This window comes from Primulina huaijiensis, chromosome 15, assembly GCF_012295235.1.
Source record: "Primulina huaijiensis isolate GDHJ02 chromosome 15, ASM1229523v2, whole genome shotgun sequence".
NCBI classification, from domain to species: Eukaryota; Viridiplantae; Streptophyta; class Magnoliopsida; order Lamiales; family Gesneriaceae; genus Primulina; species Primulina huaijiensis.
In genome coordinates, this window is record NC_133320.1 from 22813771 (window position 1) to 22825148 (window position 11378).

Here is an 11378-nt window from a genome sequence, read left to right on the forward strand (position 1 = left end):
ATATATATATATATATATATATATCGACGATACAACTCCTCACCTGAGTCATCTCCCATCTCCGGCGCAGCAGTTCCACCGATCAGAATCGTCGCTAGTCATCATGGCAAATCCTGCACGCATCGCCGCCGCTCAAATGACCTCCATCAATGACGTTTCCGCCAATTTCGCCACCTGCTCTCGCCTCGTTAAGGTACCTGCTAACATTTCAAGTAACATAAAATAGTGTGAATTAAACAAAATGAGTGATCTGTAAACTTTTTCTTACGGATACAGTGTTAAGCGTGGACTCAGTTAATTTTTTCAGTTTTTTGTTATTCTAAGTGAATTATCTGTAACATTTGCAATTTTGTAGGCCACCCGGACTCATAGTTAATGGAGCAATATGAGCTAGAACGATTTCATGATTTAGTGTACTGCGAAACTTTCCGTTGTCGCATGAAACTGTCTTTGATTATTGTCAGAGTCAAGCTTTCCCTTGAGCAATTGGTTTTGATGCGATATGTTGATCCGCTAGACTAGGAAATGCTGGAAATTGGAGGACATGCTAAAAAAGAAGCAGTCTTTGTCAGTCCCAATTATAAGAAGATTGATTTTTCTGAGAAGCATTCTTTGTCAGTCCCAATTATAAGAAGATTGATTTTTTTTGCATTTGTTCTTAGTAAACTTACTAATACTGCATTATTAATTTTTTCTGGTTTGATTTTTTTTACTTAATGAACTAATTTTTCAAGTTGTTGTTGCTCAAGGAAGCAGTTACAGCTGGCGCAAAATTGCTTTGTTTTCCTGAGAACTTCTCCTATGTGGGTGCCAAAACTGGTGATAGTCTTAAGATTGCTGAACCATTAGATGGGCCAATTATGAACAAATATTGTTCCCTTGCAAGGTAAAATAATTAGTGTCTTTCAAATTAAAATTCCTCTACCATTGCTTGTGCTTTGATTCTTCTTAATAGGTGCTCATTATGTTGACTGTTCCAGTTTCATCCACACTTCTCAAAATTGAAGAAGTTAAGAATTTGAAGTTCACAACTTTTCCTGATTTCAGATGATAATGATAAGCCAAATATTAATTTTGAATTCACTTTGATATGTTGGATCCCAACTAGTTTGTATGTCCTCTTCTTGAAACCTTATGTGGGAAGTACAGGTTGATGACTTGAGTTTCATGAGTCTATTCCCTGCCACATGAAAGATCTGCAGCTGACGCATTAATATATTGTTCATCTTCTGTTTCCAACTCGATTAATATTCCTACTGTTGTTATTTGCAGGGAGTCAAATATTTGGTTATCCCTCGGAGGATTCCAGGAAAAAGGCTCTGATGATGCACACTTGAGTAATACTCATGTGTTGATTGATGATGCTGGGAATATTAGAAGCACCTATAGGAAGATGCACATGTGCGATTTTAACTTTTACTTTGTTTGACCTTATTATAAGTAATATATTATGATTTTATGATGTGAATGAAAATTTTGATATCTGAACTCATCGCTACTGTATACTCTAAATTAATTTTGTCAATATTTGAAGGTTTGACGTTGATGTTCCTGGAGGCGCAGTTTACAAGGAGAGTAGCTTTACTGAAGCCGGTAAGCACCTTTTATTTTCTTCAGATTTGTATGTATAGTAGATTAATTTATTCCTTTCTTTCTATCCCCTCTCTTAAAATTTAATTTAGTGTTGCCGCAACATGATTACTCGCGTCTTTGCATCCACGGGAAGTTACCTCTCTGACTCCCCAATCTCTCTAATTTCTTGTAGACTATTAGCACAAGGAATGGGTTACCCCCAAAGGAGTGAATCTGAACCTGTTAAAATATCTTAATGGATCCAGTAAAGCTTTTATATTCAGCATAATTTAACACTTTCGAAGTTGGAAAAAATTAAGTAATGCAAAGGCATTGATAATGACATGAGCCGTACAATGCTATTTGGCAAGTGGTGTTTTGTGTTGCTGCTTCATTCTACTGTAGTTTTGGCCTTTGATGGACACCCCAATGGATTTGACGGACTTTGTATTGCTGCATTTTTTTGAGAGGAAATAATTAGTGTTTGATGGTTGAAAGAAACTGAAGAATTCGGGGAAAAGTGAACGAAAGGTTAAGAGGAAAAAAAATGTAATGAAAGAAAGACATGAGGACCAGCAGCTGCTGGTTGGGTGATAAGAGAAACTGAATAAAAAAGCTCTAAAGTCTTTGACATATCATTTAGATTGGCTATTTGAATTCTATCAAGTGATGTGACTTGGATTAGGTTTTTATATTTATTTTTCCCTGTAAATTTGCAACTTTATTTTCAAATGCTCTGTGAAATTATGATGTCTTTTATTATTGTTGTTGTTGTAGTCGTCGTTGTTGTTACCCTTAGTTTACCTTTTTGGTTGAGACATCAAGAATATTTGTGAACTATTCCTGGAATGAATCTCTTACCGTGTTATCAAACTATCCCATCATCCCTTGCTTGGTTCGGTATTAAACAGTTTTAAATCTTTCTAAATCTGTTATCTGTTTATTGTTCAGCAATAAATAATTTAGGATGCATGTGGATTCCATGTTAAGCTTCATCAACAGCACCTCAAGCACATTAAATAATATAACTTGCGATATTTTTACGCTTCGATGCGGTACAGTAAACATTATAAACTGATTATTTGGTGTAGGAAAAGAGTTGGTTGCGGTGGACAGCCCATTTGGATGCCTGGGTCTAACAGTTTGCTATGATTTAAGGTTTCCTGAACTATACCAGCAGCTGAGGTTCAAACATGATGCTCAGGTATACTCACATATTACATCCCCTGTGTGTAGTTATTTTTTCTTGCCACCAAATTTTTATGCTCTCTTCTTGTAACCTGTAGGTGTTGTTGGTGCCTGCTGCTTTTACAAAAGTGACAGGTGAGGCACACTGGGAGATTCTGCTTCGTGCACGTGCTATTGAAACTCAGTGCTATGTATGCCACTTATACCTTCTTTTATGCCATATCATATGTGCTTTTTTAGCACTGAATTTGATTATCCACATTCTAATACAAAATTATTTTCAAGTAGATAGTAGTAGTGGTAGTAATATTAATAATAAATATAACAATAACGTAGGTCATAGCTGCTTCACAAGCTGGGAAGCATAGTGAGGAAAGAGAAAGCTATGGTGCTTCCTTGATAATTGATCCATGGGGTACAGTTATTGGCAGGCTACCAGGTCACTGCTGTTTCTTGTATCTTCTGAATTTTAGTGATATTAGCCTTTCAGCGTGCGTGATTTGATCTATGTTTATTTGAGTTTGTCTCTCTTATAGGGGTCACTCGTTCATCTGAAGAATATCTGTGCTGAAAATTTCCACATACAACTTTATAACAAAAAATTTAAAAATTTAGATGAACGGCTGAGATCTTTACTGCTTGGATGTGGATGTTTTTTCCCTTATTGAAATGTTATGGCTGTGTATGTCGAATATTTGTGATGTTTTAGACTTTAGTTGACATTCCAATTCAGGCATACATTATTTGTGTTGTTGATATTTCTGCCTCTTGTTGCTGCTACAGATCGACTTTCAACGGGCATTATTGTTGCGGAAATTGATTTTTTGCTGATTGATTCTGTCAGATCAAAGATGCCAATTTCTGAGGTTAATTTAAGTATTATCAAACTCATACCTTAGTGTTGTATTTAACTTGTAGAATTAAGTCATTCCCTTGCCACTTGAGGCATACATGGTGCAGAAATCAGAATGGGTAGTGGAAATTAATTTGTGGTTTTAGATTAAGTTAACCGAAGCACAAAAAATTATGGACTACTTTTCAGTCCACTAGGTTGATTCATGGGTAGTTTTCTGGTTGGTCCTATCAATGTTGAATTTACGTCTCTAAAATGGGATATGAAGGTCTTCATCATTTTAAACTAGACTTGAACAGTGTCTATTTTATTATCAGATACAATAGATTTGCATGATTAATTATGTTAAAGGAAGAATTGTAACACATTCTAAGCTAACATCAGGATTTTCTTTTTTCATGCCCAAAAAAAAAACTTATTAATCATGTTAGGTTATTTTATAGTTGAATATACATTTGAATGCCAGTATGCGATGGAAAAATTTGTAGAAATTCTTTTACTATACAAAATGGTCGGAACTCGTAAAGGTGATCAAATAACTGCAAGTAAATGTAGACATTTTGTAGCCTTGTTAAATCCCTCTCAAGTCTCAATTCGGATTCTTCGTAGAAGCAATCCTCAAATAATGAGCTATAATCCTAAAATAATTAGACATATTACACTGGGTGATGCTGACTTGTAAGCTAGTGCTTCTTTCACTTATTTTACTTTCAAAGAACTTATGTTGCATATGAAAATTATCTGTTGCTCCTTATGTCTAGTTCTAAACTTCTAATTCATGCTGTCATCCCATCATCATAATTCATACAAAGAATACTAATCTCAAGCCAGTTGGATTTGGCTGCTTTTATAAATTTTTTCTTTATCGTGTGCTGTTTGCATTTCAAACTCTCACTAATTCAAAGTCGTTCAAGTCATGCTCAAGTTCATCGCATCTGTAGATTTTTCTTCAAAAGTGTTAAAGTCAGTTGATTTTACTTTACAGCATCGCAAGCCAATCGGATTCTGGAGATAAGCTTCTTTGTGAGTTATAGAAGGTGCTATTCTTGATTCCAAGTTGTACGTGGAGAAGGCAGGCTACCGGGCAAGCATCTTAATCTCTTTTCAACTCTCCAGTTCATTTCTAGTGATTATAAGTTAAGAACAAAAATATGTATAGATGATGGGGATCACGACGAATTAATGAATCTTCGTTGTCTTGTTTGATTGTTTGATCTCTCCATCGAAACGTATGTGCCACAAATTGGGACAGCAGTTAAGCTCATGTCGCCGGAGGTTCTGAACTGCACTACCACCAATATGTATGTACTTGTGTCGATACACTATGCAATCTACATACCGTTATTTCGTGTTTTTTATACAACATGGAGCTGACCCACTGAATATGCCTAAGCTCGTCTTATACAATAAAATGTTTCTGTTTTATTAATGTCAAAGGGCATCCAAATTAACCTCAAGGGACGGATAATTATCGTGTGATTTTGGTAATTCACTTTTAAACTTCATATGTAATTAAATGGAAAAGATGATAATTAAACAACTGAGTTTGAATTCACATTTAAAAAAATTTTAAAGTCAAGTTTGGTTAATTTTTCTTCGATTTGACTTTTAACGATAATAATTAAGGTGGAGGCACAAATTTTTTGTACCAACAAACGAATATAGTAGAACCGAGGATTTACTGTCACGATAGTATTAGGAAAATTATAATTTTGATCCTTATTCAAGCAGAATAATTTAATCTATCATTATTAAGGTCCTATTTTTATAAAAATTAAGCTCTTATTTCAACTTGCGCAGAGAATAACAAGAAGTAAAATAAAAAATACAATATAAGTAACAATTTTTTTAAAATTGCAAGTAACAGTAATTTTGAATTCCAGATACTTGTAAAAATTAATGTGAACTAATTTGCTCAAAGGTTGTACTTGCCCTCCCTCGGCTCAGTCCCTAAGAGCCTTCAAAGTTCAATACACGAGCCAACAATAGCTTAAAACTTGGGAAATGAACAAGAAAGTAAAAATGGTGGCTAACTGAATAACCAAGACTCCACAACTAAACAGAAAATTAAAGATTTTTTTTTTTGCATTCATCTCCACGATATTTATTGTATTTGTCTTTTATCAAGCACAAAAATTGTAACATGCAGGTAAATGTCGAGTTTATTAAATACAGGGGAGGAGAAAACCCAAAAATTATATCAACTGCGAACCAATCACACATCGTACTTGGTTGGCGAAAAAAACTAACTGCACAATTATATGTTTATTAAAACACAAAATAGAACCAAGAATTCTACAAGAAATCACAAGCTTCCTAAGTTGGTTATGCAACGAGCTATAAAAAGATACAGTATCAATCAAAACAAAGCCATAAAACTCTAATTATAATCAATATTCACGATAATCGTTCTTTCTGCGGTCGCTTTAGCATGAATCTTTCCAGCAGAAATTATCGGTAGAATCTGGACTAGCGAGCAGGTCGAAAGGTTTACCTATACTGTCTTTCAATATGGTGATTTGGCCTTCTTTGAGAAGTATATCTTCATCAAGGGCCTCTATCTTCTTTCTCATAGCATTAATCTCAGAATTTAGTAACATGTTCTGCTCGCTATACTGCTTCACATTATCCCACATGAGATCTCTTTCATCAGATACCTTTGGTAGTATTCCCTTTACTATAGCCAATTCTTTCTTGTTTTCTTGCAAATCACCTTCAAGTTGATCGATAATCTCGTCCTTTTTCATCATCTGCAGAGAAAAATAGAGAAGATGAGATTTTATTTAAAAAATAGGTGTGCAATAGTCACATCATACATACTGCCAGATTGATACGAGCACTAGAAATATGTAGCAGTTCAGAAATTCAAACAGATCTAAAGTCCAACAAAAGCAGTATTAAGTTCACCTGAAGTTCAAGATCTTTCTTCTTGTGGTTTACGCAAGAAAAATTGTCCAACGCATTTTGTACTTCACATTTTAGAATGTCATTAACTCTAACCACTGCAGCTAGCTCAGCTTGAAGCTGCTCTATGCTGAGCTCCTTCGAATAAAGCTTGTCACGCAATAAACTAGTCAATAAGGTCTCAGCTTTCAGCTCCGAAAGAATTATGTCCTGGAAAGTAAACCAAATATTTGTTTCCAGGTAATGGAGAGTGTAAAAATCAAAATTAATGTGTGGGAAAAAGATAAATAAGCGTCTCAATCGAGTCACCTCTGATTGTGCATCTTTTCTTCTGGGTGATTCATGAGAACCCATAGCAACAGGGTGCACCTTATCATGCAAAATTGTGGACTTTTCGTGCAAGACACTGGAAATGGTTCGCATGCTGCTCGTTAAGTTTTCAGCAGCCCTCTCTAGACCTTGGAGTTTCACTTCACATTCAAGAACTTGGCCTGTGAATGCCGTGTCAGAATTTGATCCCATTTTCAAGAGTTGGCAGGCATTTGATTTGATGTTTTCGAGTAGCTTCCGACAAAGTTGATTACTCTCTATCAGCAACGGAATCACTTGATCTTGCAAGGAGCCAATACGGTTCTGTAGTTCTTGATCCAACTTGAAAGTTGAATACTTTCCCTCATTCCCATAGTTTTTCAGACGATTAAGTAGATTAATGTTCTCACAACGAAGTGAATCAATTTCGACCCTTGATGATTCTACCTCTTTCCTTAGTGCATGCTCAACTCCAGTAAGTCTCATTTGTTCCATTTGCACCTTAGCCAACCCAAAATTATAATTCTCACAAGAAATCTTCTTTCCGAGTTCCTCACAAAAACCTCGCAACCCATCAATCGTCTTCTCCTGATCACTGCAGGTTCTCTGAAGTCTACTGATAGCTTGATGCATATCCTTGCAATCAGTAACTTTTTCCTTATAGTTTCTTCTGGTGCAGTCTCGATCTTCTTCTAAAACTCTAGCTTTATCTTTCAGTTCAGATAGATTTTTCTGCAGAAAGTAATTCTCTTCCTTGGTTTCTCTGACCTGAATTGCTAATTCCTCAAGTTGTTTCTCTGAGTTTGCGATTTTGGTTTTAGTGCCAGTTTCCCTCTCGCTGAAGGAAGATACTTCTCTTTGAAGGCCCACATTCTGTTCTGCTAATTCCCTTACCCTCTCGCGAAGCCTATGTTCTACTGCCTGGTATTTCTCAAGTTTCAGGGACCACTCAACTGATCTCCTATCCAATTCCTTTTCAAGTGCAGACTGCAACTCGTTCTTTTCCTTCTCCAATCGCCGAGTATGTGAATCCAAGTCCCCTCTCGCTATTTTAAGTTTTTCTCTAAATAACGCCTTTTCAGCAATCCTATCTTGCAGGACTGATGAAACCTCAAGGGCCATTTTTGACTTCTCCTCTGTCAAGCTCCTAATGATTTGAATCAATATAGGTAAGCTAAAACCTCTAACCTCGAGAAAGTTTCCTTGTTCAAGCTCTTCTGAGAGAAGTGCAGCTCGGTCCTCGGCTTCCTTAAATTGTTTGAACAGCTCCAAATCTGTTTCAGTTAAAGTATCAATATTTTCTCCAACTTCGATTTTATCGCCAGAACAAGACTGTCTCTCCAAGAATTCTGACATTTCTTCATGATAAGATCCACCAGTCTCACTATTCCATTCGGTTACACGGTTTTTTGAAGTTATTTCATCAGTATAGTTTCTGTTATAAATGTCTTCAATGGTGATAGGATTATCAGGGAATACTTCTTTGGACCTCATTTCAGGTAAAAGTTGAGAACGGGAAAGTCTCTCAACCACTTTTCTTGCAAGTTTTCGAGGGGACTTATGGCGAAACCCATCATCACCTGAGACTCTAGAAGAAGGATGAAATTGGGACAATTTGGTTTCTCTAAAAGATTGGGATTTTGGTTTCTGCTTCCTGGAATCTTGTGGTAAACCAGGAGGCAGTCGCTTAACCACAACACTTCGTTTGTCCAATTGATCATTCAAGGAGAAATTCGCATTTTCTTCATTACTTTCATTATGTTGTTCTCCATCAATGTAACGGTCCAAGACCTTGCTTGAGACATTACTGGAGCAATGAGAAGAGATCTCAGATAAATCAGAGTGTGCTCTGGAAACAATACAATTAGATTTCTCCACTCTCTGTGAATTATTAACCACAGCAGCATCAGAGTAGTTAATCCTGGTTCGCCTCTCAGGAGTCGAAGCACGAGAACTGAACAAGAATTGTTGTAACGTATGTTTATAATGGCAAAAACAGGAATAGACTAAAAAATTATTGTAGAAAATAGTAATTGCCAACCGTGAGGACGACTGAATTGATTGTTTGTTAGAGTGATGGCTCGAACTGCATGGAGAGCCATTTTGGTTCGCAGAGTTCTCTGTCCTTTTCCCCGCTTCATAAACAGATCCAGAGGAGAACGATAGGCTTCTTCTTAAACATGGAGCGTTACCATATACACCATCCTCAGAATCATGTTTGTTTATTCTGGACTTTTCTGCTGGGTTTTCGCAATAAATTCTCTTATCTGTTGATGGTGGGGAGACTTGATTACCATTTCCACTGTTGGATCTGAAAAAGAATAGCTTTTTCATTTTTGCAACTTGAGCTCCACGTCTAGTTATCTATTATGGAACTTGCAAGTGATCTGCTAAAAAATTACAAGAAGGAGAAGAATGAACAAAAGATGAGTAAGTAAGCTTGCAACAGTAGAAACTCAATGTGAACATACTAGCGCATGCATAATAATGATGTTTTCTAAATGAAACCTCTTGAATTAAGTACAATGTTTTAGCACTATAACTAACAGTAATATAAAAAATATGTAATTAGAATAAAGAAATTTGAATACGAACAAGAGCATCTGAAAAGTTGGCAAAATTCCATACAACTAAGTGAAACGCCAATATAAGTTCCCCAGAACATCAAGGTCACTAGTTATAAACCACAAAGAATTTCTTGGAAGGTGACCAGTTTAACAACCAGGTTAACAAATTAGGAATTATATAAATGACCTATCAAGAAATGTTATATTCTATGCTAAATCGAAGAAATAGTCCCCATGTATCACATACAGCAGAATGAATTTTGTGTGGGATCAATGTATATTTTTTAATGCATCCTACAATATATGTTCAATGTGGAGCACATATCCTGGTATAGCATGGACAATACCTAAAAACTAGCAACACAGGCCAATTTAATCAGAAAGCAAAACTCGAAACTGTAACAAGTAAATGAACCTTTGCATTAAAAATTAGCGATATCCTTGCTGGATTAGCATTAATGATTATGCTAAAAGCTTCGCATAAACTATACAAATACAGTACTTATTCACAACCTTTACCATTAACAAGAATCATTAGAACCCAATAAAAAAAACAAATCAACGTGCTTCTGATTCATGATTAGAAAAACATTCGTGGCCAGGAGCTGTCATTAGTGTCAGCTGATTCTTTTGCTTTAATGACCATCTACCCTTAATTCCTATATTCTTCAATCTTTACTCTTCCAAACAAGAAAGTCCACTCCATTTATCCCATTTCCATGAAAAAAACTCAAATTAAGGGGAAAAAAATAAACTTGACCGAAAGCAAAGGCCCATTTGCTGTAGAAAAATTTGCAAACCAATAAAAAAAGGAAAAGAACAATAAATCAAAAACCCATTTCAGATTCAGTACGGTCTTGGATTCAATTATTGCAAATTGCAAGAAAGAGTTGACCAACAAATCCCAAATCACATTCTTGGGTTCTTCCTCGCACAAGAGAGGGAAATTTTGAAGAATAATAAATTATGTAAATCCTTCCCTGCAATAAATTTACTCTTTTTCTCTTCACACATTTCCACCCAAAAGTAAGGAAAAAAAACAAGATATCAAAACAAAACTCACAAATCACTTCATTCTTTCACCCTCGGTGCTATAAACTTCAAGCAGTGAAGTTACCGTTGCAGTCTTAAAGATATGATACATTTCATGTTTTCAGATGAAAAAATTTAAAGGATTCAAACTTTACCGAAAATAAAGCGTCATTACGAAGATTTACTGCTCGAAACTACTTGCCTAATATAAGTCCAAAAATTTTCAAAAAAATTCAAAAACTCTCGGACACAAGAATAAAATCAATAAATAGTGAATCTTAGACGATTACTGTATCCAGTTACTCCAAGAATTCTATTACACAACCCCATCAAACAAACAAACAAAAACAAACTTCCAGGTATCACACTATATGCAAAAATTTGCTCACAAACAAACAGGAAAGAAACGTAGAAAGAGATTGTAGTATACTGAACGGAGATGATGAAATTCGGAATTCTTGAACTAATTAAATTCCAAGAAAAGATATTATTGGAACAAAGTTTTCAGTGTGAAAAAGAAACGCTTGTGTAATCATATCTGTTGGCGACTTGTTGATTTGATGGCTATTCAATATGTAATTAATTAAGGAAATAAAGATGTGTTGGGGGTCAAAATAGTCAATCACTATAAACTTTTAAAAAATATTCCCATGCCGCGCGTATAATGGAGCGTCTGTTTTGGGCCCGCCCGCCCTCTTTTCCTGTGCCCACCCGAAATTGACCCGGAAAAAATTACCCGAAAACTCAGGCTGTATTTTCATAATTAAATTTCACAATAAAATTATTCAATTGCATGAAAATAAGAAATAAAAAGAAAGTATATAAGGGACCCATACCCGAATGCTTAACAATGCAGACCCGAATGCTACACAAAAGCAGCGTATATGAATACTTAACCAGTAGGAACCGATGAATGCTTAACGCAAGAGTCCAGGTTGATCAAAGACGCGGAG

The 11378-nt window shown here is 35.7% G+C and overlaps 2 protein-coding genes across 6 annotated transcripts; one reads left to right on the forward strand and one right to left on the reverse strand.

Moving 5' to 3' along the window:
- The first annotated feature begins 12 nt into the window (after positions 1 to 12).
- On the forward strand, positions 13 to 4966 carry LOC140960493 (deaminated glutathione amidase, chloroplastic/cytosolic). The gene is made up of 9 exons (XM_073418780.1): positions 13 to 193; positions 750 to 886; positions 1273 to 1401; positions 1535 to 1593; positions 2664 to 2776; positions 2859 to 2951; positions 3097 to 3199; positions 3544 to 3626; positions 4599 to 4966. Exons 1-9 carry the CDS (start codon positions 104 to 106, stop codon positions 4626 to 4628), a joined length of 837 nt encoding a protein of 278 aa, XP_073274881.1. The 5' UTR covers positions 13 to 103; the 3' UTR covers positions 4629 to 4966.
- Positions 4967 to 5859: 893 nt separating this feature from the next.
- On the reverse strand, positions 5860 to 10980 carry LOC140958959 (uncharacterized). Of its 5 annotated transcripts, none has more exons than XM_073416608.1 (5): positions 10856 to 10980; positions 8868 to 9213; positions 6827 to 8780; positions 6521 to 6727; positions 5860 to 6363 (listed from the first exon to the last, which is right to left on the reverse strand). In XM_073416608.1, the coding sequence occupies exons 2-5, from the start codon at positions 9158 to 9160 to the stop codon at positions 6040 to 6042; spliced, it is 2778 nt and encodes a 925-aa protein (XP_073272709.1). In that variant the 5' UTR covers positions 9161 to 9213; positions 10856 to 10980; the 3' UTR covers positions 5860 to 6039. The 5 variants fall into 5 exon arrangements, with proteins under 5 accessions (XP_073272709.1, XP_073272710.1, XP_073272708.1 ...); XM_073416609.1 differs by having other exon boundaries at positions 8868 to 9216; positions 10856 to 10974; XM_073416607.1 differs by having other exon boundaries at positions 10581 to 10972.
- Between the last annotated feature and the right edge of the window lie 398 nt (positions 10981 to 11378).

Excerpts from the sequence above, each read along its gene's own strand:
- LOC140960493 (XM_073418780.1), top strand. The coding sequence starts at position 104 with ATGGCAAATCCTGCACGCATCGCCGCCGCTCAAATGACCTCCATCAAT. Across the intron at positions 1,594-2,663 it reads GAGTAGCTTTACTGAAGCCG|GAAAAGAGTTGGTTGCGGTG; the intron begins GTAAGCACCTTT and ends TATTTGGTGTAG. Across the intron at positions 2,952-3,096 it reads CTATTGAAACTCAGTGCTAT|GTCATAGCTGCTTCACAAGC; the intron begins GTATGCCACTTA and ends ACAATAACGTAG.
- LOC140958959 (XM_073416608.1), bottom strand. The coding sequence starts at position 9,160 with ATGAAAAAGCTATTCTTTTTCAGATCCAACAGTGGAAATGGTAATCAA. Across the intron at positions 6,728-6,826 it reads GAAAAGATGCACAATCAGAG|GACATAATTCTTTCGGAGCT; the intron begins GTGACTCGATTG and ends TTTACTTTCCAG. Across the intron at positions 6,364-6,520 it reads AGAAAGATCTTGAACTTCAG|ATGATGAAAAAGGACGAGAT; the intron begins GTGAACTTAATA and ends TTTTCTCTGCAG.